The 25618-nt window shown below is 40.5% G+C and overlaps 1 protein-coding gene across 1 annotated transcript; it reads left to right on the forward strand.

The window, feature by feature from the left end:
* Nucleotides 1–311: 311 nt before the first annotated feature.
* Nucleotides 312–14755, forward strand: LOC134210090 (uncharacterized). Its single transcript, XM_062686108.1, has 4 exons — nucleotides 312–359; nucleotides 13880–13938; nucleotides 13999–14215; nucleotides 14282–14755. The coding sequence occupies exons 1-4, from the start codon at nucleotides 312–314 to the stop codon at nucleotides 14429–14431; spliced, it is 474 nt and encodes a 157-aa protein (XP_062542092.1). The 3' UTR covers nucleotides 14432–14755.
* The last annotated feature ends 10863 nt before the right edge of the window (nucleotides 14756–25618 follow it).

The following is a 25618-nucleotide window of genomic DNA, read 5'->3' on the forward strand; positions in this document are numbered from 1 at the left end:
CATCCATTCCACACTTTCTGAATAAACCTTCTTCTTCAGAAGTGAATCTTTTTGTAGTACTAGTCTTTGTAACAAAAGGGCTCCATAACGGAGCATGAGATCTGATCAAATTATTCGTCGTACTACTTGACCAACACCCCCAGCTAGGTGCGGGATAGAGGATGACACACACACCCTTTTATGCTATGTTACATTTTTAGTTATTTTTAATGCATTTGAATCGCCTCTGGCAGTTAGGATTTTTCCTCTGGTTGAATACACTTCTCACTCCTCATTTCTCACTTCTCACTGTGAAAAGTGAGAAGCGCGAAATGAGTAGCGAAATGTCTCCCTCCCCACTTCAATATAACTACTTTCAGGTGAGAAATGAGGGAAGAAGTGAGACATCTCACTTCTCACTCTTCATTTCTTACTTCTCGCTGTAAAAAGTGAGACGTCTCACTACCCATTTCGCACTACTCTTTTTTCACAGCGAGAAGTGATAAATGAGGAGTGAGAAGTTACACGTCTCACGCACTACAGTGAGAAGAGAAAAATGAAGTGTGAGAAGTGAGACGTCTTTTTCTCATTCCTAATTTTTCACTTTTCAAACTACCAAATGACTCTTTCGGGTAAATGAATCTTTCGAACTAATGACCCTTTCGGCCAAATGACCCTTTCGGCCTAATGACCCTTTCGGCCTAATGACCCTGTCAGCCTAATGACCCTTTCTGCCAAAAGACCCTTTCGGCATAATGGCCCTTTCGGCCTAATGACCCTTTTGGACAAATAACCCTTTCGGACAAATAACCCTTTCGGCCAAACGACTCTTTCGAAAGACGACCCTTTTGGCCAAATGAATCTTTCCGCCAAATGACCCTTCTAGCCAAATGACGCTTCTGCTCAAATGACCCTTTCAGCCAAGCGACCTTTTCGGCCAAATGATGTTTTCGGTCAAATGACTTTCAGCTGGATGGGTTTTGGCCTAATGGTTTGTTCGGATTAATGACATTCGGCCAAATGGGTTGTGGCCAAACAACTCTTCACTGTCAATAGAATGAAACGGAGGGACACACATTTTAATTCTAAATTTCATTATTCGCCATTATTTTTCAATTTTTTAACCTCCTTTGATTGGGGTGGGTGTACCAATTGTCGCCATACATAAGAACAACTATTTAAAAAAATAAGTAAAAGGCATGTGGGTGGACTTTATATGTCAGCGAAAGGTTTTATCTTCCTGTTCCTTAGAACTGCTGTGAGAACCACAAAAAATTTGTTTATTCCTCAAAATTGATTATAGACGCACCAGTTGTGCATTATTCTTAATTTTGCCTTTATTTCAAACCATTTGTTTCTTTACGGGACTGACAAATAGGGACCACTAGAGACAACTGGTGCAAAGAAGTCAAAAAATTAAGCAAAATCAATTTTACAATTATGCTTTGCTTGTTTTGGAGGATATCAAAGGTGTTATCGTATCATATGAATATGCTTTATCGATATGAACTTGGTTTTGATTTGATTGGCCATTTGGCATATACACAGGATTTTGTTTTTACACGATTTTTTTTCGCTCGTTTTTTTGTTCGTGTGAATTCAATTTGCCACCAAAGTCTTTGCAATATATTTCAAAAACCTAAATAATTCAAAGAAAAATCACATGGTAATTAATATGCGTTAAGCATTTAGGATGGGTGAAAAATTAAGAAAGTGTAAATCGTTTAAAAACAAAATCCAGTGTAAAGCACTAGTGCGACAACTGGTGCTATAGCCACAACTGGTACATCCAGCCTACATATTTTTGAATTATTTAATTCATTTCAAAACATCCATCCAGTCTTTCTGAATAATTCTGACCATTTTGAAATCATTTTCTGTATCAGAAAAAAAAAAACATCCAAAAATAATCATCAAAAATAATGTGAAAATTAAAAAAAACAACTGAATGACATTGAGTTTAACGCAATCTCAAACCTCGTAGAAATTTTTCGTCGCATTCAAGACCTCGTGTATTTTAATGCTACTATGCGGATTTCGGTAAAAAGTGTTTTCATAGTGGCGGGATTTACGGGAACTAGTATTGGAGATTGAAAATCCCAGCACCATATACGTGGGTACGAAAATCCGGGAGAACATTCGAACTGTAAACCAGCCATAAACATTACAACCTCGAGAATCTTGTCCACGGGTTTAGCTAGCTAGCTGTTTCATTGCACCTCACGAAAATCAACATTGTGCATTCCAAATGCTATTAATGCCTCCTTAGCCGTGCGGGCCCTCCTTAGCCGTGCGGTAAGACGCGCGGCTATAATGCAAGACCATGCTGAGGGTGGCTGGGTTTGATTCCCGGTGCCGTCTAGGCAATTTTGGATTGAATGTGTCTCGACTTCCTGGGTATGTATCATCGTAGCCTCGATATACGAATGCAAAAATGGTAACCTGGCTTAGAAACCTCGCAATTAATAACTGTGGAAGTGTTTAATGAACACTAAGCTGCGAGGCGGCTCTGTCCCAGTGTTGGGGATGTAATGCCAATAAGAAGAAGAAGAAGAATAAGACTTATGCCTCTCATGATTGCTTTGAGAATGCTTATTTAGAACAGCCAAGTTTTCGAAATGCTTATATACAGCATGGAGCATATGCAATGCAAGTATAATGCTTACTTTAATGCTTATTGGTTACCTGGGTAACTTTACTCTGTGAAAAATTATTGAGTATATTGTCTATGTAGAGTAGCGGAAATTTTCATGACCTGATCGTCGCAAAGTTGGTATGCTCAGAACTGTCCAACCACATAAAAAGCATTTTGATCGTCTTCCCCCCTTGTGTGCGTGGCTCATCGACAGGCTCGCAACAACATCAGTTAGGATGAGTCAAGCCGTGCGCGAGCACACGCTCACTGTAGGAAAGCATAAAATTTAACAACCTGTTAAAACAACACCTCTCGATAGGCTGTTTTGGAATTCGTACCGATCACCGACCGGCGTCGTCATCTTCTGCAGCACCAATAGGGAAAAGCCCAAGCTTGCGGGGAGCAAGGTTTATCTCGCCTGACGGTTGGTCGTTCAGTGCCGAGAATTCGTTCCACGAGAAGTTAATCGACAAAATAATTTGATATAAAAATCATTGAGGGATCAAATGTCCACATGTTTTATGGCGATCCTCCGCTGGTGGGGCGATCAACGGTCGAGATCCTCGAACGCCGATAATGGTGCGATATGACGAGTGGTTGATTGCGGGCGAGATTCGAATCGCAATCAATTGCCTGACTTTTGCCGAGTTTGATATTCGTCCATGCCTAACAGAGATGTTATGTGCATTATGATTGCTGACAATCAACATGATGCATGAAATTATGAATTTTATTTATTTAAATATGTCTTGGTGTCGTAAAATGCTGTGAATTTTATTGGTCCTTCTAATACAAGTGATGAGATGTTTAATTATAGAATTCTCAAATACATTCACATATTGACTGAAATATCTCTAATTTGTCGAGGTTTGAGACCAACGACCTTAAACATGATTTGTAGCTGGGTATCTCACCTGCGGTAAAACGCGGCTTAAACTAAGACCATGCTGAGGATGGCTGGTCGTTCGATTCCGGTGCCGGTCTAGACAATTTTCGGATTGAAATTGTCTCGACTACTATGGGCATAGAAGTATCATCGTGTTAGCCTCATGATATACAATGCAGAAATGGTAACTTGGCAAAACCTGCAGTTAATAACTGTGGAATGACTTAATAGACACTTAGTGCGAGGCGGCTCTGTCCCAGTGTGTGGATGTAATGCCAATAAGAAGAAGAAGATCTCACCGCAATACTAATAGATGCCCAAGATAGTATTACTCTGTAATTATATCTTCCTTTCATCTGGAAAATATCTTCCTTACATCTGGATAACTCCCAGCACAGGTCACCCAAACTAATCGCAGCTTAAACCCCTAACAAACTACCGGCAGCGTGATACTCAATGATCTTGTGTTTAGCAGTTTTTTTGGAACTTCCTCAGGCCCAACAACGCCAGTCAGTGGTCTGGCGCACGGCTACTTGCTTCATTTTATTGCTTCCCAAAAAGAGACTCTCAACCATTATTGGCTTGCCACTGTCTTGAGGTTAGCGCGCGAGCCGGCCACCTTCGAGGCTACTGGAAAGCCTCAGTTTAGACGTGACGCGCGTACAACAGAGTCTATTTGGGCAAGAGTGCCAATAAAGAAGCGAAACCTCACGCGCGTCCATAAAAGTGATCGCTGGATGGGCCCTCCAGGTGACGATGAAGCTCCCTCACGCCGTCGGGTGATCATCTCGTCACATCACGTGGAACAAATTTGCCATAGCGAGATTTGCCCTACCGGCACGCCAACCGATGACGATTAATCACAAATCAGAAAATTAATTAATTAGGCAGCTATCTGATGGGATAACTCCGCTTGTTGTGCGAATGTACCCAGGGCCCATTTGAAGTGAGGTGAAAACTGCCAACTTATGCGGAGTCTTGGAGAACCCTGTCATTTGAATGTACTGCGGCGGCTTAGCTGGTAGAGACACTGGGCCGAGTTCGCAGACAGGTCAAACGATTTGAGATAGAGTCTCGATTTCTGGAAAGGTTAATGAGTTTAAGTAGTGACAGAGTAATCACTTTGAGTAGATAAAGGTGGCGTTTTCCTTTTGATAGCTGGTTTTAGGGTCATAAAAATGGCGTTAAACTTCAGTGTTATGGCTAATCACCGTAGCAATAATTACCTTGAATAGGTTTATGGCTGGTAACGTTTTGTTTTTCAGTACGGGAACGGTAGCGAGAGGCTTTACTATTTCATTGTGAAAATACATTATCATGTCGGTAGTAGTTGAAAGGTTCAAAATAGTGTATTAATACACTATATTGAACCTTACACAATGCTATTACAATATGTTATTAAAAAATGGAGCCAACAAACAAATCGATTACTAGTTAATGGCAAAATGCACTTGGAAGTGGAAAGTGAATGGTCTGAATGCTCGTTTTCAAGTTGGTCGAAATTTCGGTCGATTGGCTGTGCCATTTTTAAGCGTCGAATAGTCAAAAATAAACATTTTCAAGAATATTTAGATAGAGAAAGCCAATTTTCAAATGAAATGTAATCCTGCATGAAAATACTGACATTATGTATTATTGGCGTATCAGTAAAAATAAAATAAACCCATAGAATGATTCTTAGCCTTTACCAGGTGTACAGCATCTCTTATCACTCTCCTCGTGGTGCAAGGCGATCGTGATTAGAGAGTTCGAATATCGCCTTAGGGCTGTCCACAAACCACGTAGACTGAAATTTCAAATTTTCAACCACTCCCCTCCCCTAGTAGACTTTCGTAGACTTTCTGAAACCTCCCCACCCCCTTGAAGTCTATGTAGACTTTCCAAATTTTACAAAATATCATATGTGAATGGACAATCAAAATCGAAATCAAATTTGATCCTCTATCCATCGTGCTCCTGAAACCAGACCTCCAAGTCAATTAATTCAATTTCTGTTGAATTCGATTCCTCCTAAGTGTACCACGCTGCCGACACTTTTGCATCCGCGCACTGTTAAAATCTGTCACACATCTGACGCCGGGTCAAATTTGTATAAACGAAGAATTTTCAAATTTCCGTGAAAAAGTTAGAATTATTTTCCTCCTGCTTGCAGATTTGAACACATTTCCTGAGGATTTTTTAAATTCTGTAGACATTCAAAGACTTTTCCGAATAATTTGCGGTGGAAATTATAGAATTTTCAGTTGAAATTTTGGTGAATGTCTCGTAAAAACACGAATAATTTTTAAGAAAATTTCAAAAGCTTTCTTACAAAAATGGCAAACATTTTTTACGGAGACTCGAGTTTTTGGTGGGATATTCAAAAATTCTCATAGAAATTTTCAACAGAAATTTTCCATCGTTCATTCAGAATTTGCATTAGTACTCCCGAAGAAATTGCCCTAAAATATACGAAGAATTTCCATGGAAATTTCGATCTTATATATCGAAGATTTCGCGAAAATTCGAAGAATTTCCGCAATTAAGAAAACCCTCCTCCCCTCAATAATTGTAATCTTATGTAATCTTATTGTAGTCTTAGAAAATATCGGTATGCAACCTGGTTAGGGGATGTTCATACCACCGGACAGGTTTTGAACAGTTTAGATACCCCTTCCCCGCGTGAATAATCTGCCACCCCCTTTAACTAAAACTATTCACGTCGCATGGTATATGGACATCCCCCCTTAAGACTGAAAACAATGTTGGGGTATTTTTAGTTACAAGATAACATCTAACATTACTATTTTAAAATGTATTCGAGGCAAATAAATTTGTTGTTCAAATAACACCATTGTTTAAGAAAATTATGTTGAGCTTTTTAGTGGAATGTCTTCACTTGTCATAAGACGAATTTGTCGTCTACAGTGCCTCGTACTTGACTCGACCATTGTTGTTGATTTCACCATGGGCGAGCTTAAAACAAAAACAAATCACAGTGAAGAATATTTGCAAAACTGTCAGTATTTTGATCGCCATCTTCGTTTCAAGATCGATTTGCTAAAAATTTGCAATTTTTTAGTTCGTGTCGTATTTGTTAGGTAAAAGGAAAACTGATAACTCTATATCAAAGGTAAGTATTCATTGCAGCTTTATACTTACAACATAACTAGTTGAAACACTCAATTTTATATATTATAAACATGAAATTCCGGATTCGTTGGTGTAATGGTCGACAATGATATTATGATGGAAGTTCTTGATCATTTTCAAGGCCAACTTTGATACATACTGACCCGAATGTTCGATCTAGAGGACATCAACGTTAGTAACCTGGTCAATAGCTTTAGATCATGTATTGCAGTTGATTCAAAAGTATAAGATTGCTAATGTCGCTCCTGTTTGCGTGACAAACATCTAGGTTACTTCGTCCTGGCAGCCAAAGTACAAATAGTATTTATTTCAACAATTTGCAATATAACCATGTACAGAATTCTGTGCTGTGCTTGTTTTTTGTGGCCATAGTAAAATAGAACATACAATGCACTATGGTCCAGGATACAGATTTACGCGGAAAGATGCATTTACGCCAAAACCATATTATTTAGATAAAACTGTTGTTCTACAAAATTGTTCGAAATAGTAAGGCCATCATTATGATGCAACCAAAAATAGGGTGGCCATCATATAAAAAAATAGTAAATTTTTTTTATTTCTCGGAATATTGACATGTTATGTTCTACAAAGTTGAGCGCAGCTTATTCCAATCAATTTTGCTGAAAATCTGTTTTCTGCACCTCTTAAGTTGCTGATTTACAACAGTAAAACAACAGTTTTTTTTTCTAAAAAATATAGTTTTGGCGTAAAATTCATCTTTCCGCATAAATTCATATCCTGGACCATAGTGCAATGTGTTTGATAAAGATGTGGTATGCAGTCTGAAGAAATCTAGTGGCGTTGTGTATTTAATTTTACCCTACAATAATAGTATTTTTTACTGTAAAGATGTTCTCAGTGTACCAAGAATACTTCAGCTAAAGCTCGATGCAAAGTAAATGTGGACGCACGGTTTAATACCTACACCACTTCAATCCTGGCGGTTGGGACAAAAAACGTTTGACAGGCATTTGTTGATGTTTCATTGACGAAGAAATTGGTGAGTAAGTGATTGACGAGTACGGATCATGGAACGAGAAAAGAAAATTAATTGTGCACATTAACTACAATGCTCATAAAGAATCCCAAAAAACATTAAATTAAAACGATATTATCTTCGAACGTATGCAATTTCTTTTATTATGTCACTTTTATACGATTGAATGGCATAATGCTATAAAATTGCATACATTTAACAAACTTGTTGGAAAAACACAGATTAATCCACCTACAGTGATTTTAGCCCTTCCTTAGTTTTAAGGAAATATTTCAGACTCCATTCATCATTTCAAAGAATGCGATCTAACAGTGTTCAGTCCATCGATGAGATGATGGTGAAATTCATATTCGTTTACCTTTCAAGCAATACCAGCCTCTGAAACCCAATAATCGTGGAGTAAAGTATTGGGACCGTTTGATGCGTTAACTGGCTATGTGTTCAGGTTCAGGTTTATTGTGGAAAGATATAACAACAAAATCAGAGGGTACACTGGGAAGAGGATTGTGCAAGACTGGTGAAGCCCGTTCCGAGGATGATGTAGACTCCATTTGTTTCGATAGATTCTTTACATCATTTGAACTGCACGAAAGATGCCATGCTGCGTTGGGAACTATCCAGAAAACGTAAGAATTTGCCAAAACTTAACACCAAGCTGGATAAATATAGTTCGAGTTCCTATACAAGCGGATGGGATTACGCCTTTGTCGTTGGCAGGACACGAAATATGTGTTCAGTCAGTAACAATTGCCACTCAAGCAACATTACAACCGTGAAGCGTACTTCAAAACCGGTACAAAAATTATGTCAGTTGTTGGAAGCGATAGCATTTTATAACAAGTACATGGGAGGAGTCGATCATGCCGGTCAAATGGTTACACAATGCGATTTTATCAGAAAAGAAATAAGTAGAGTGACGTCGTGTTTTGCAAGCTTTTCTTGATTAGCTTTTAACTCTTTTGTTGTTTCTCAAAGGTTGAAAGAAACGATAAGCTCTACTTTTATCGATTTTCTTGTTCATTGGCAGAACAACTAATTGCAAAGGAACTCGAAGTAATCGAAAGGCAACGAGAAGACCGTCGAAGAGGAAGTCACTGGGTAAAGATCATCTTATTATCGTCGGGATATAGAAGACGTTGCGTAATTGTAGGGAACTGGGTAGGACGCCCACGTTGGAAAATGCCATTTTTATCAATGAAACCACCATTTCAGCCAGTTTTCATCAGCGCATACAAGAACAGCATATCTGCGACTGACTACCGATGACAGATATCTAATTGTACATTTTATTGCACAAATTTGATTTTTAAAAAGCACCGAAAATATTATTTTGAAACCATGCGGGGTGAGAGTGCCAGATGGATGGGTTAAAACGCGCATGTGTTTATCGTATGATTTTCTATTTTAATTGCTACATTAAGACATTAACCGAATTTCAAGCTGTTTCGGTCATACGAAATGAGCAGTACTGGCTCCACACCGACCTCAGAAATTTGAAGGCCCATCAAATCGTTTTGACCAATTTTGACGACGATTTCGTGTGGAACATAGAAACGAGTAGCAGCATGGCTCGGCTCAATTTTCAATTTACAATGAATAAACGATAGAAGACTAAATTTCACCGAGCTAGAATTGATCAAACAACGCAAAAAGTCTTTTTCGAGTTTTTCAGTGTGTAATCAGAAAAATCATGAAATATATGTATCCAATGGCAATATTTTCATTGATTCATCGTATAGAACTATTTAAATAATCACATGGGGATATAACCTTATTCAGGGTGCGCGTTTTAACCCCTATGGGCGTTTACCCCCCCCACAGCAAAAGGTTTCGACCTTAAGACTGATACACGCTGTATAGCTTGCGTTCAGCACTAATTGTTCTATTCTTACCAGTGAACATGTAATGCAATAAAATATACATTGAAACGTTTATGCTTTCAACACTCATCCTAGTTATTTGTTTTGCTTATTTTTGAGTAATGATGTGAATATACACCCAAAACAAAAAGTTGCGACATTCTTTGCATTAAGCCCAGGGCCAGATTTAGGAGTCACACGGGGGCTCAACAAACTTATATACCAAAACCAACCTTTTTGTACATTTTAGGGCCCCACAAGTCTTTCGGCCCCGGGCCATCTCCGCTAAATTCTGCCCCTGATTAATAACACTATGGGTCTCCGGGCCTTCTTATAAAAAGTTTGTTTTGGAGCGATCATATAGCCTTTACCGTATACTTAGTATACGAAAGGCAAAACGAATTAGATGACCCAGTGCATTTATCCAAAATACATGAAACATAAGTAATTTATTATCAATCTTCTTTGCTTTAAATTATTTGCGCAAATTTGGATCTAGGATACACTCGAATAAACATAAAACTTATAATTTGTGTCGTAACCATATCTCAATTTAACATGTCGTATCGGGATAATGTTTTAATCTTTTGTAATCTTTCATTCGAAAGGTAGTGCAAGAGAACTCCGTAAATCTGTACTGGGTTCCAGGGCACTGTGGCATTGGAGAGTAATAAAAGGCAGACGAGCTTGCGAAACGAGGTTCAAATACGTACAGATCTTTGGTTACGCGTGTAGATCTAAAGGCCTTGTTTGGATTTTTTGGATGACCAATAACTTAGGCTTTGAACACAATTTATTCTATGAGTTACACCAGGCCTATGTCTAAGAGCTCATGTTAGCGTAGCAACACCAATACCAACGCGAGCACTACGTCAAATCTAAAAAAGTCCTAACATCATGAAACATCAAATTAATATTTATTAATATGACTTATAGTTTAATTGATTCAAAAACTTATCTACATGATCTATTTTGATTTAACTTACATGGAGAAATCAATTTGTCTTTTATTTCACAGTGAAAAGCTTGAGCGGATTTTTAAAATAAATCCTGCTCTTTTTTATTGTTGTGATATTTTAAATATCAAGCTACAATCATTGGAGTGTTAGATCGATTGTTGACATCTCTTGCAACTGACAGCGGTCTATTCACACTGTGCCCGGGACATGAGTGGCTATTTTAGGCTAAGGGAGTTAGATAGGATGTCTATAGCCTGAGTTACACAGAGCATGTACCATGTTGAACAGGCGAACGGATCTTTGGTTACGCGTGTAGACTAAAGGCCTTGCTTCGGATTTTTTTGTATGATCAATAACTATGTTTGAACACAATCTATTCTATGAACCACAGAGCATGCACCATATTTGAAGCAGGCGGATAGATCTTGTTACGCATGTAGATCTCAAGGCCTTACTTGGAAGTTTCTGGATGACCAAGAACTTATGCTTTGAACACAATCTTTCTATGAGTCACACAGAGCATGCACTATATTTGAAACAGGCGGATGGATCTTTGGTTACGCGATGTAGATCCAAAGGCCTTGCTTTGGGTTTTGGATGATCAATAACTTGGACTTTAACACAATCTATTCTATGAACCACAAGAGCATGCACCATTTGAAACAAGAGGACGAATCTTTAGATCTCAAAGCCTATTTCATAGATCTCAAGGCCTTATTTCAGGAGATTCTTGGAAGAGTTTGAGCAGATCGGAAGACATTCCTGGTTTCATATCACAAAACCATGTACCATATCACGATCCATACTAGCGTACTATGACCACAAACAAATAACATAAACAAATAGGAAAAGCCCCGTCCATTATAAGTCCCCAGTAAGCACCAACATATAAAATTTTCTAAGTCCCCAATAGGTTTTTTTACGTAATTTTTTAAAAATAACCGGTTTTTTACGTCGTTTTTTGAAATAACGCGGTTTTATATACGCGGTACCGCGTAAAAATACCCGCGTAAAAAACTCCAAAAAAAAACCGTAAAAAAAACTTCAGTGTACACAGTTTATTGGCTCCAGAACCTTTCTCAGCGGTATATCATACTGTACCATAAAATGGAATTAAAACTGGAAGCTCAAAGTTGATGACCTGGATTTGGTTCGAAAAGTGTGCTCAATCAAAGAGAGATTTATAATTTAATGACGAAAGCTCTTAGAGCTCAGCAAGAGAGCTCTTTGCACCTTCACTGGCTAATAACTGGACACTGCCCAAGCAGATTACTTGAAAAATATTGGCCAGATTCAGAATGATATCTGTCGTTTCTGTAACATGGAACGTGAAACCTCGGAACATCTGCTTTGCAGTTTTGATGCATGGTACAAGGGTTAAATTGAGCACAATTTGCTTGATTATAAATCAACTGCCAATTCATGCCCTGAAGGATGCCTTTCCAACAGACAACATGCTGCACGCAGATGAAAAATTACTCTATTCTCTGCTTTACATTTCGTTTGACAGAACATACTCGATTGAACTAGTACAGCACCATTGAAATCTTGTACTGCGACTGAATGAATTGAATGAAATAATGCCGCAATTTTTCGAGAAACGAATCAAAACTTGCATGATCAGTGATTCGATTCATAGTGTATTATCACCCCTGCTTTTGACGGAAATTGAGTAAAATTGGTGTGGAACAAAAGAGATGGCAATACAATTTTATTCAGTCACTGAGTAGATGAAAGTTAGAGTGTATATAAAGAATCACCAGCCAAAATAATCAAAATATCACCAGCATTAATTGGTATTTCACAACTTTACTTTCAAAGAATAAAAAGATTATAAACGTGGCTTGGCTACATTAATAAAAAACTCAAAGGTGCAGGCCCAATCGGGTTGTACGCAAGGTGACGTAGGACTACGTAGTTATTCAAAAATTATGGTATTTGGCATAATAATTTGTCTCAGTTTTTATTAACATAACAAACTGATTCAGGCCACTCAATCAAGAAGTCGATTAGTTGTTCCCAGTTGTGGATGGACTTTGAGTCTCTAAACGTGGAATTAAATGACTCATCGGCAGCAAACCTTTGACTGGCTTTCAGTCGAGGGACATCAAATCCCTTTTGACCACGTACGCTATACTGCAGGGCAAAAAATCAACAAGGTGCAAATAAATATTTCGTTTGGTTTCACGCCACTACTTATTTTTCCTTTATTTCGTCAATTTTGAGGATGATGTCCTCCAAAAGGCCAGGGCACTATGTAGTTGGATCCCTAAATTATCCTTAAATTATCAAATGCACCCATTAAGCTTTTTCGAAGTTTTCACCAATAAAAAAACCCAGATTAATCCACCTAGCAGTGATGATGCCTTTCTCGTGCATTATAAAATATATTGAAAAAATCACATTAGAAAGGTCAAAAAGCTCTTTGGGGAATAGATCACATTTTTTCGATCATTTTAATATTTTTGCCTTGCCACCATTCAAAAAAATTGTTCTTTGAATTTTCAAGGGGACCTTTGGGGAAAAACAATGTTTTTTCAATAATTCCGAAAAGCAATGATCAGGCCCATTTCCAATAGCAAACAATTCCCGTCGAATGCAACTTGTTGCGAGTAAATCAGATAATTCTAAGTTCTAAAAGTGTGCCTACAAAATTTGTACACATACACACACATACACAAAAAAAACAGACGTCACCTCAGTTTGTCGAGCTGAGTCGATCGGTATATAACACTATGGGTCTCCGGGCCTTCTATCAAGTTTTTTTAGCAATCATATAGCCTTTCGGTACAACTTTGTTGTACGAGAAAGGAAAAAATGCATATGTTACAAATATGCGATCGTGCGGTGGATTAAAATTCGATATGTTTCCAACTTTCCTGATTCCCACGTAGTGTTTTTTCACCAATGTAATATTAAAGTTCAATAATACTACATAGTTGTATGTCATACATTGATTTTGCATCCCTTTGTGTAATAATTGTACAAGTACATTTGTGAAAATGAAATCAACAATTCACATAAATATAAATGAAAAAAAAGCCGCATAATATGGAAATAAGGAGGTGTATGAAAACGAACGTTATGTTCAAATCACCCATAATGCCCAAACTACACCATCATTCCACCCAAACCAACACTGAAAATAATTCACACGTTCTAACCTAGTGTTCGCATTCGTTAAATTTATTTGATATCAACATATGATTATTTATATAGTTTCCCACGTTTTTCGAATGTTTTACCTGCACATCCTAATGTAATTCACATTAAATTTGTGAACAACTCTATTTTGCCGCCGTTCATGAAAAATCCACCATACTTTCAAGTGAAACTGTAACGAATTTTAACCAAATGTAGCGCCACATTGTTCGAACGTGTTTGACGTTTGAATGCTGCAACAAACTGCAGTCATTTTTTTCTTTCCAGACCAGAACCCGATTGACGAATCCAGTCAGCTACAGAGTTACAGTGGTGAGGTGGAAGAGGTAAATCAAATACTGACGATTTTTTGTAACAAAAAAGTTTCTAATGTTTAATGTTTTCAGAAAAAAAATCATCGATTCCGGTGAATCAACGGTTGGGAGTCTCGTTGACGGCGATTCCTCCGGAATTAATTCAATCCCGTCATCAAACCAAAGATTGCCAGATGTCGAAAATTCCATCGGATCGTCGGAAGCAAATCGTGTAAGGGTCGCAAAAAAATCCCACGAAGAGTCAATTCTGGCGCCGCAGTCATCACGATTGCTGAGCTTGAAAGTAGAGGTAATGAGTTTGTGCGTGTGGTTTTTCATCTTCGGCTCAATTCACATATTCTAATAATTACTACAGATAGCTGATGGACCTGCAACTGAAGAAGGCATGAATCCATCGTCAGCGGTAAATAGCTTGGAATTGGAAACCGAAGCCGATGCTGAAGTTAGCAAGGATACTACAATCAGACAAAACAAACCGGATGCTGTAATAAATAAGTTAAATTAAAATGCTAAAACACCAAAATGTTTTTGTGTAAATCATTTCCTGTGTTGTTTGCTAGTTACGCCCTTTTTAATGTTGTGGTTGGAAATAAGATGATAGATTTCAAAAAAATTTCACTTTGAATTTCATGACAATTACATTTGAATTTCCAATATGAATGGCTATGACATCTGTCAATTTTAACTATCGATTTCAATTATCAAACACGTTACATCGATATGAGAAGCTTTACCAATCAAACTTGGATCATACACTTTGTATTGACGTGTAAGGCTAGTGGTTAACATATGATTGACAAGTAGTGAAGAATCATATTTGAAACACGTGACTTTATGGTTTGAAATCCTTTCAGTGAACCAAACCACCCAAACCAAAAGCACACGCTAACCTGGGCCTACCCAGAATCATGTCAAAGTGACCCAGATTCAGCAAAACCGTGGTTACTCTAATTTGCGTTCGGGTACCTAAACTCAAATCTGGTAACCGAACAAGCGAAAAAATCTGGGTAACCGGTACCCAGCTATTTTCGCTCCAGAAAATTATTATTGTGTAAAAAATGTTAAAGAAAACAATTTCCCCAAACGCATATCACTTGCCGGCTGTGCCGACAATGCTCCGCTGCCATTCATTTGACCATGCTTACCTTTTTCTTGCTGCATTCAGCAAAATCCCCTAGCATTTACTCCGGCATACGACGTCGACGCCATGTTGTTATATCCGAAAATGTTTAAGTCCCCGGTTACCCAGATTTCGGGTTCGTCTGACTCAGATCCATTTTGTTGACATACCCAGATTTTGATAACTGCTAACATTGAAAAAATTCGGGTACAAACGACCCGGTCACTGGGTTATTTCAAGTTAGCGTGCAGTTAGCCTTAATGACACGCCTCTTCTTTCCTTCCAAAGCATGAAACAAAATGGCAGCAAACGTAACGAACGCACGAGAAAGCATGAACGTAGGTATGCGATTTTTATTTCCAACGACGAAACTTTTACAGCTGTGTTGAGGCGAGCGGCTGAAGTCATCGGCTTCGGGTCTCTAGCGCGTGTGTGTTCGTCCATTAGTTTTCGTGTTCCACATTTGAAGCTTTGGAAAACTTTGCTTGAGAGGTTAGCATCATCAATAAAGCACGAAAGAAGCAACACAAACATTCATGCTGTCAGTTATATACCTACACGGTGCGAAATTTATTCACCGCATGCAGAAATGCTACACCCTTAATTTGTTTTACTCAATATTGTGCGGTTACTTGCTAAGTTTTTTTTAAACTTTATTAAGTGTTATTTTAATCTCCAGATTATGTTCAACACCGTACTTGCTAAATGGACACGGTCGGTTAAAGTAGCTGTTCCTTAAATAGTTCGTTAAAGTAGTCGCTAGATTATTCGCTGTTGGTTTGAGCGAGACAGAGTATATGTCAAAAAAAAATTAACCAGCAATCTGCGGTGTATTGTTCGAAATGAACGTTTATCAGCAATGGACTTTCTGCTGTACTATAGATCTCGCATAATTTATCAAAAGGACCTAAGTAACATTTTTTTCATGAATTAATTTGAGTACTGCAATCAACAGAACAACATGAAAGCTATTGCGATTCTTTTCTAAAATTAGCATACTGGCTCACCAGTTACGCGCCGAGTTGTGCGCCATGCAAAAAGTAAATAAACCAATGTCAAATAGATGTGAGCTTTCGGTAAGCTTTTCCACATTCGCTTGTAAGGTATGTAGCATATTGTCGTCCCTTTACGAAAAGATATTTTTAAGTGAAATTGTTCGAGGTTTAGTAGTTTTTTGCTTTTCTTTCGCCTGTGTTGCGTTCGGGATATTGTTTAAGTGGATATTAGTAGTGCAATTATGTTTAATTTGTGATGTAATATTCTACACTTAAATTGAGTAATGTACCATAATATGACACAATACCTTAGCGGCGCACAACTAAGCGAGGCAGAGGTGAATGAGCAAAATGCTATAATATCTTGCAGTATTCAAATTAATTCATGAAAAAAATGTTACTTACGTCCTTTTGAAAAGTTAAGCGAGAATTCATGAATGGGAAATGTAATAAAATGCGTAAAGCCAAAATAGAACTTTTTGGGAACTTGCAAGTGTTCTGATTGTTTAAGTTGACTTTTTGTAAATTTATTGGTCAATATTTAAGAAGTGCAGTTAAAAGAAAAGTGCATACTTAGTTTATTCAAATTTGATTCAGACTATCTTTTGAAAAGGGTCAAACTTGTTTTTACTGATTTTTTCAAATGGATATAATCGAAAAACGACCCTTCCTACAAAAAAGTGTTGTATGGGTGACTATCGCAAAATCAGTCAAACTTTCTAATAAAACTTTTTGAAAAACTCAAAATTGAACCCTACACTAAAAAAATCGATTTAAAAAATTAAAAGTCGATTTGCAAAAAAACGCCCTTTTCGATTTGGACGAAATTTTGTCTCAAGATAGGTGATTATGTTCCCTACCAACCCCGTGGCAAGACATGCTTTTCAGCGTAGCGAACATCTTCATGAATATGTCCAGCATACATTTTGAAAAGTACTTCTCCCGAATCGTGCACTAATAAAAATCCACACATTTTTATTGGCAAAAATCTAAAGAAATTTACAAATAAATTTTATGTGTGCGTTAATAACCACCCGCTATGGGAGAATCCACATAAAGGTTATTAGTTAATAACGGTTATGTGTGTTTCCACATATATATGCTATGCGAATTCACATAGCCGTTAAGTGGGAAATGCTATAGTCAAAAATTATGTGTGCCACACATAATGGATATGATTGGATTTTTGTCAGTGTGCGTTTACAAGCAACTACATTTTGTCCAAACTATTGTTGGCTACATATTTTCAAATTATTCAAAAATAATACCAGCTATTATGGGCATGTAAATATAATCCGAAAACATCTTTCTGCACACCATTTATTTCATTTCAATTTCACTATTGAATGTTGTTCGAATTGCATCCCCGGACCATTTCAACTGTGATGCTCATCACAGTATAAACAATAATAATATCTTTTGTTTGATTCGGAGCGGGAGAACAAGTTACGAAATATGATTTCGTGTAGCGTTTGATTTCACCTATCGATTCACTCCAATTCGTTAGTTTATTATATTTTATCATCAAATAACATAATTCCCATGGTCAAAGATGGAAATCTTGCAAATTATTTCGAAAACAATTTTCAAAACAAATAGTAAACAAAACACAATGTTTATTTTAGTACAATAACAACGGACGGTAATGAGCTACCGTCCGTGGACATGGTGGCTATTGTCAAACCCCTTGTGGTAGTATAGGACGCCAGAGGGTGTTCGCTACCAACCGTCCATACATCGCAAGCTGGGCACTTTGAAGGGAAAAAATTTTTCTAACAAAAACTTTTCTTGACGGAATTGATTTTTCAGTGTCTTTAAGGGTGGATTTAACATATGTATACATAATATACTCATATTAAGTATTCCTGTACAGTCAGGCAGAGTACAATGTTTTGGTCGTAACTGGTCGCAACTAAAGAAGCTAATAATGGAATACATATAATATTTTGTTTGAAGATATAAACCCCTTCTTAATATTACTCTTAATTTAAAAACAAATCATACTAAGTGACTAAATTAAACAATGTATCATAAAAATAGATTTGCTTGGGGTTCTATAACGATGGCTTTCATTGGTTTAATTTCAGATGAAAATACACTGAAAATAATTCCGACAAGAAAAAGTTTTTGTTAGAAAAACTTTTTTTTCCTTAAGAGTGCCCAGCTTGCGATGTATGGACGGTTGGTAGGGAACATAATCACCTATCTTGAGACAAAATTTCATTTAAATAAAAAGGGCGTTTTTTCGCAAATCGACTTTAAAATGTTTAAACTGATTTTTTTCAGTGTAGGGCTTAATTTGGATTGTTTCCGATATTTTCACTAGAAAGTTTGACTGATTTTGCGATGGTCACCCATACAACACTTTGTTGTGGGATGCGTCGTTTTCTATTATATCCATTTGAAAATATTAGCAAAAAATTTCAGCTCTTTTCAAAGGATAGTCTAGATTAAATTTGGAAAAACATTTTTGTTTTCATTTCGGATCATCTGGTGATTTTCATTTCTCATTTTTCATTTCTTACTTCTTACTTTTCACTCCTCACTTCGCACTTCTCACGTCTCACTTTTCACTCCTCACTGCTCACATCGGCCCATAGGGAAAGAAATGGCAGAAATGACGCTTAACTTTTAAAAGAACATATGTCACCTTTTATTCATGAATTAATTTGTGTACTGCAATCAAAAGCTATCATATTGGTCTGTTGATCGCAATATTAAAATTCATTCATGAAAATATGTTTCTTATGTCATTTTGAAAAATAAACGAGAATTTTCAGTGTATACATGAAATCTTAAAATAGGTACTTTTAACTCATTAATGGGTTTCTATGTTTCTTTTGTGAAGTTTTTTCTTCCGTGTAAGCTGTGTATTCTATGCTGTCAGTGTGCCGGTTTCGAATAAATTGTGTCTTGGGAGAACATAACCTAGAAAATCGATAGCTTATTTGTTACGAAATAATGATGTCTCATAACTCTTTGAATATTTACTATTTTTTGAGAAGTGCCATCATTATGAAACTCAATAGTGAACAAGAAGAAAACATTCCCCATCGAATGCAACTTGTTGTAGCAAAATCGATTCAGGTTTAGTACTAGAAAAATTGGCTAATGTTTCAATGTGCACACACATACACACACACACACACGGACACACACACGGACAGACAGACATTTGCTCAGTTTGTCGAGCTGAATCGAATGGTATATAATACTATGGGTCTACAAGCGCTCTATAAAAAGTACGTTTTAGGAGTGAAATGAAAGCCTTTCTGGTACAACTTTGTTGTACGAGAAAGGCAAAAAGTAAACGAAACCATTTCAGCAAATGCAATATTTACATTTCAGCTACATTTCAGCGACTGTTAGATTTGCTGACAGTATAACAGCGGGTCTCAACCTGGGGTACATGTACCCCTGGGGGTACCTTTTCCGGGCCCAGGGGGTACCTTGGACAAAAATGCATAATGGCGGATTTATTACAATTTTTGATATATGTATATTTTTTTTCAGAATTTCGTCTTGTACATAATATGCGTGGCGATCAGTAATTCAGAGACCCTCGAATCCTGCCCTCCACAACCAGCACAGTGGACGAATGGCTGTGGGACAAAAGATCAAAAGGACAGGACGACGTATGAGCAAATTTAAAAAATCTTCTATACAATCTATCGATCAGAAACAAAATGTTGAATGATATGTTAAGAATATGCTTCTGAACTAAAATTTAGAGTCTACACCAGCGGTTCTCAACCTTTTTTTTAATAGGTACCCCTTCAGAATTTTGCGTTAATTGAGGTACCCCCCATTTTTTTTAGTGTAAATGAAAACAAGCGTAGATAAGATATATGAAAAAACGACGAAAGCTAACGGGATATATTGCGCTCCATGAAGTTGGCTTAAATTTGCATTATTATGAGGAAAATTCCAATTCAAAGTAATTTTATACATCTAGCTTCCTGCAGGACTTTTTTTGTCTATTGGAGGCTCCTGAGCCTCTTGAAGGGAGTTCCCAAGTCTATTATACGGAGACTTATGAGCCTCTTGAAGGGAGACTTCAGAGCCTCTTGAAAGGCGGCTCTCGAACCGCTTAAAAGGAGGCTTCAGAGTTTTTTTTTTAAGTAAAGCAAACAAACCTTTTGCAAGAAGAAAACCGAGCCTCTTCAAGGGTAGCTTCTGAGCGTCTCGGAACGAGGCTTCTGAGCCTCTTGAAGAAGGTTTCCAAGCCTCTTGAAGGGAGATTTCGGAACCTCTCAAAAGGCGGTTTACGAGCCCTTGAAAGGGGGTTCCAGAGCCTCTTGATAAAAGGCTTTCAACCCTCTTGAAGGGAGACTTCAGAGCCTCGTAGAAGTGGTTTTCGAGCCACTTGAAAGTACGCTTCCAATCTTCATGGAAGATAAATTTCGTGCCTCTTGAAAAGAGGCTTCCGGCCCTCTTGAAAGGCGGCTTTCAAGCCCTTGAAAGAGGCTTCAGAGCCTCTTCAAGGGAGGCTTCAGAGCCTCTTAAGAGACGGCTTTCGAGCCACTTAAGAAGCTTAAGAAAGCTTCTGAGATTTTTGAAAATATGCTTCCAAGCCTCTTGAAAGAATAATTCAAGGAAAGCTTTCGGGCCTCTTGAACGGCGAATTTCGAGCCCTTAAAAGGGGGCTTCAGAGTTGTTTGACAGAAGGCTTCCGATCATCTTGAAGAAAGGCTACCGAGCATCTTGAAGGGAAGCTTCAAAGCCTCTTGAAAGCTGCTTTCAAGGAGGCTTCTGAGCATCTTAAAAATATCTCTTCCACTCTTGAAGGGAAGCTTCCGAGCCTCTTGAAAGTAGCCACTTTAAAGAAGGCTTCTGGGCATCTTGAATGGACGCCTCTGGGCCTCTTGAAAAAATGCTTACAAGCCAAAAAATTACGAGCCTCTTGAAGAAAGCCTTCGAGCCTCTTGATAGGAAGCTGCCGAGCCTCTCGAAAGTAGGCTTCCGCGCCTCTTAAAAAGCGGCTTTCGGGCCACTCGAAGAGAAGCTTTCAAGCCTCTTGAAAGGTGGCTTTCGAGCAATTTAAAAGGAGGCATGTGAGCCTCTTGAAAGAAAAGAAGGCTTACGACCTTCTTGAGAAGGCTTACGACCTTCTTGAGAAGGCTTACGACCTTGTTGAGAAGGCTTACGACCTTTTTGATAGGAGGCTTTTGAACATCTTGAAAAAGGGACCTTTCAAGAGGTTCGGAAGCCTCCTTTCAAGAGGCTCGGAAGCCTCCTTTCAAGAGGCTTGGAAGCCTCCTTTCAAGAGGCTCGGAAGCCTCCTTTCAAGAGGCTCGGAAGCCTCCTTTCAAGAGGCTCGGAAGCCTCCTTTCAAGAGGCTCGGAAGCCTCCTTTCAAGAGGCCTCAGAGCCTCCTTTCAAGAGGCTCAGGCCTCCTTTCAAGAGGCTCGGAAGCCTCCTTTCAAGAGGCTCAGAAGCCTCCTTTCAAGAGGCCTCAGGCCTCCTTTCAAGAGGCTCAGGCCTCCTTTCAAGAGGCTCAGAAGCCTCCTTTCAAGAGGCTCAGAAGCCTCCTTTCAAGAGGCTCAGAAGCCTCCTTTCAAGAGGCTCAGAAGCCTCCTTTCAAGAGGCTCAGAAGCCTCCTTTCAAGAGGCTCAGAAGCCTCCTTTCAAGAGGCTCAGAAGCCTCCTTTCAAGAGGCTCAGAAGCCTCCTTTCAAGAGGCTCAGAAGCCTCCTTTCAAGAGGCTCAAGCCTCCTTTCAAGAGGCTCAGAAGCCTCCTTTCAAGAGGCTCAGAAGCCTCCTTTCAAGAGGCTCAAGCCTCCTTTCAAGAGGCTCAGAAGCCTCCTTTCAAGAGGCTCAGAGCCTCCTTTCAAGAGGCTCAGAAGCCTCCTTTCAAGAGGCTCAAAGCCTCCTTTCAAGAGGCCTCAGAAGCCTCCTTTCAAGAGGCTCAGAAGCCTCCTTTCAAGAGGCTCAGAAGCCTCCTTTCAAGAGGCTCAGAGCCTCCTTTCAGAGGCTCAGGCCTCCTTTCAAGAGGCTCAGAAGCCTCCTTTCAAGAGGCTCAGAGCCTCCTTTCAAGAGGCCTCGGAAGCCTCCTTTCAAGAGGCTCAGAAGCCTCCTTTCAAGAGGCCCGGAAGCCTCCTTTCAAGAGGCCCAAGCCTCCTTTCAAGAGGCCCAGAAGCCTCCTTTCAAGAGGCCAGAAGCCTCCTTTCAAGAGGCCCAGAAGCCTCCTTTCAAGAGGCCCAGAAGCCTCCTTTCAAGAGGCCCAGAAGCCTCCTTTCAAGAGGCCAGAGCCTCCTTTCAAGAGGCCCAGAAGCCTCCTTTCAAGAGGCCCGGAAGCCTCCTTTCAAGAGGCCCAGAGCCTCCTTTCAAGAGGCCAGAAGCCTCCTTTCAAGAGGCCCGAAGCCTCCTTTCAAGAGGCCAGGAAGCCTCCTTTCAAGAGGCCCAGGCCTCCTTTCAAGAGGCCCAGGCCTCCTTTCAAGAGGCCCGGAAGCCTCCTTTCAAGAGGCCCGGAAGCCTCCTTTCAAGAGGCCCAGAAGCCTCCTTTCAAGAGGCCCAGAAGCCTCCTTTCAAGAGGCCCGGAAGCCTCCTTTCAAGAGGCCCAGGCCTCCTTTCAAGAGGCCCAGGCCTCCTTTCAAGAGGCCCGGAAGCCTCCTTTCAAGAGGCCCGGAAGCCTCCTTTCAAGAGGCCCAGCCTCCTTTCAAGAGGCCCGGAAGCCTCCTTTCAAGAGGCCCGGAAGCCTCCTTTCAAGAGGCCCGGAAGCCTCCTTTCAAGAGGCCCAGGCCTCCTTTCAAGAGGCCCAGGCCTCCTTTCAAGAGGCCGGAAGCCTCCTTTCAAGAGGCCCAGAGCCTCCTTTCAAGAGGCCCAGAAGCCTCCTTTCAAGAGGCCCAAGCCTCCTTTCAAGAGGCCCAGGCCTCCTTTCAAGAGGCCCAGGAAGCCTCCTTTCAAGAGGCCCAGGCCTCCTTTCAAGAGGCCCGGAAGCCTCCTTTCAAGAGGCCCGGAAGCCTCCTTTCAAGAGGCCAGGCCTCCTTTCAAGAGGCCCGGAAGCCTCCTTTCAAGAGGCCAGGCCTCCTTTCAAGAGGCCCAGAAGCCTCCTTTCAAGAGGCCCAGGCCTCCTTTCAAGAGGCCCGGAAGCCTCCTTTCAAGAGGCCCGGAAGCCTCCTTTCAAGAGGCCCAGGCCTCCTTTCAAGAGGCCTGGAAGCCTCCTTTCAAGAGGCCCAGAAGCCTCCTTTCAAGAGGCCCAAGCCTCCTTTCAAGAGGCCCGGAAGCCTCCTTTCAAGAGGCCCGGAAGCCTCCTTTCAAGAGGCCCGGAAGCCCTCCTTTCAAGAGGCCCCGGAAGCCTCCTTTCAAGAGGCCCAGGCCTCCTTTCAAGAGGCCCAGGCCTCCTTTCAAGAGGCCCGGAAGCCTCCTTTCAAGAGGCCCGAAGCCTCCTTTCAAGAGGCCCAGGCCTCCTTTCAAGAGGCCCGGAAGCCTCCTTTCAAGAGGCCCGGAAGCCTCCTTTCAAGAGGCCAGAAGCCTCCTTTCAAGAGGCCAGGAAGCCTCCTTTCAAGAGGCCAGAAGCCTCCTTTCAAGAGGCCCGGAAGCCTCCTTTCAAGAGGCCCAGAGCCTCCTTTCAAGAGGCCCAGAGCCTCCTTTCAAGAGGCCCAGAAGCCTCCTTTCAAGAGGCCCGGAAGCCTCCTTTCAAGAGGCCCGGAAGCCTCCTTTCAAAGAGGCCCAGAGCCTCCTTTCAAGAGGCCCGGAAGCCTCCTTTCAAGAGGCCCAGAAGCCTCCTTTCAAGAGGCCAGAGCCTCCTTTCAAGAGGCCCGAAGCCTCCTTTCAAGAGGCCCGGAAGCCTCCTTTCAAGAGGCCCAGCCTCCTTTCAAGAGGCCCAGAAGCCTCCTTTCAAGAGGCCCAGAAGCCTCCTTTCAAGATGCCCAAGCCTCCTTTCAAGAGGCCCGGAAGCCTCCTTTCAAGAGGCCCAGGCCTCCTTTCAAGAGGCCCGGAAGCCTCCTTTCAAGAGGCCAGAGCCTCCTTTCAAGAGGCCCAGGAAGCCTCCTTTCAAGAGGCCCAGGCCTCCTTTCAAGAGGCCAGAAGCCTCCTTTCAAGAGGCCCAGGCCTCCTTTCAAGAGGACAGGCCTCCTTTCAAGAAGCTCAGAAGCCTCCTTTCAAGAGGCTCGGAAGCCTCCTTTCAAGAGGCTCGGAAGCCTCCTTTCAAGAGGCCCAGAAGCCTCCTTTTAAGAGGCCCGGCAGACTCCATTCAAGAGGCCCGCAAGCCTCCTCTCAAGAGGCCCGGAAGCCTCCTTTCAAGAGGCCAGAAGCCTCCTTTCAAGAGGCCCAAGCCTCCTTTCAAGAGGCCCGGAAGCCTCCTTTCAAGAGGCCCGGAAGCCTCCTTTCAAGAGGCCCGGAAGCCTCCTTTCAGGAGGCCCGGAAGCCTCCTTTCAGGAGGCCGGGAAGCCTCCTTTCAAGAGGACCGGAAGCCTCCTTTCAAGAGGCCCGGAAGCCTCCATTCAAGAGGCCCGGAAGCCTCCTTTCAGGAGGCCGGGAAGCCTCCTTTCAAGAGGACCGGAAGCCTCCTTTCAAGAGGCCCGGAAGCCTCCATTCAAGAGGCCCAGAAGTTTTCTATCGAGATGTTCTGAAGTCTTTCTTCAAGAGGTATCTTTCTAGGGGCTTGGAAGTCTACGTTTAAGAGGCTTAGAGGCGTCATTTCAAGATGTTTAGAAGCCTTCTTTGCCGTGTGGTAAGACGCACGGTTGCAAAGCAAGACCATGCGTAGACCTAGGAAATTTTCGGATTGGAAATTGTCTCGACTTCCCAGGGCATAAAAGTATCATCGTTTTAGCGCCGCCGTTTAAAATTTGTCACGCAGCTGATATATGATTTTACACGCAGATTCAAAAACTGCGAGTGCAAATTCCGAAAAATTACCCTTTTTTAACTTTATTACCATTAAAATCCAAAGAATTTCTCGTTGAAATTGAATTTTTGAACGGAGAAGGGTCATTTGACAGAAAGCCATTTGGCCGAAAGCCAAATGTTGTTTGGTCAAATATGGCATTTGACCGAACAAACCATTTAGTCGAAGCCCATCTAGGCTAAACTTATTTCGCAGAAAATGTCCTTTGCTCGAAGGGTACATACGGTCGAAAATGTTGTTAAGCTGAACAGTTCCTTTGGCTCAAAGAATCAGTTGGACGAATATCTCAATTGGCCGAAATGGTTTGACAGTTTGACAGAAATGGACACCCGGCTTAAAGTGTCGGAATGTTTTGCAGAAAGGTCATTTTCGGTCCAAATGGATATTTCTGCAAAACGAAAACAGTATTTTCGTTATGAAAATTATTTTGAGCTTTTTAGTGGAATGTCTTCACTTGTCATAAGACATAAGACAGACCGTCTTCAGTGTCTTGTACTTGACTCGACTCGAAGTCGAAGTCGAGTCAAGTACGAGACACTGAAGACGGCCTTACTGTTGAGGTCGAAATACGTATCTGTCAAGATACAATTAAGTGGTGGAATTCAATGGGATTGTATAAACTCGTCTTATGACAGTATTTTCGGCTAAATGATGTATTCGGCAAAACAACATTTTCGGCCAAACGACATTTTCAATTTGAAGGGTTGCTAGGGCAAACAATTTTGTTGG

Source organism: Armigeres subalbatus, chromosome 2 (genome assembly GCF_024139115.2).
Source record: "Armigeres subalbatus isolate Guangzhou_Male chromosome 2, GZ_Asu_2, whole genome shotgun sequence".
In the NCBI taxonomy this organism is placed as follows: Eukaryota; Metazoa; Arthropoda; class Insecta; order Diptera; family Culicidae; genus Armigeres; species Armigeres subalbatus.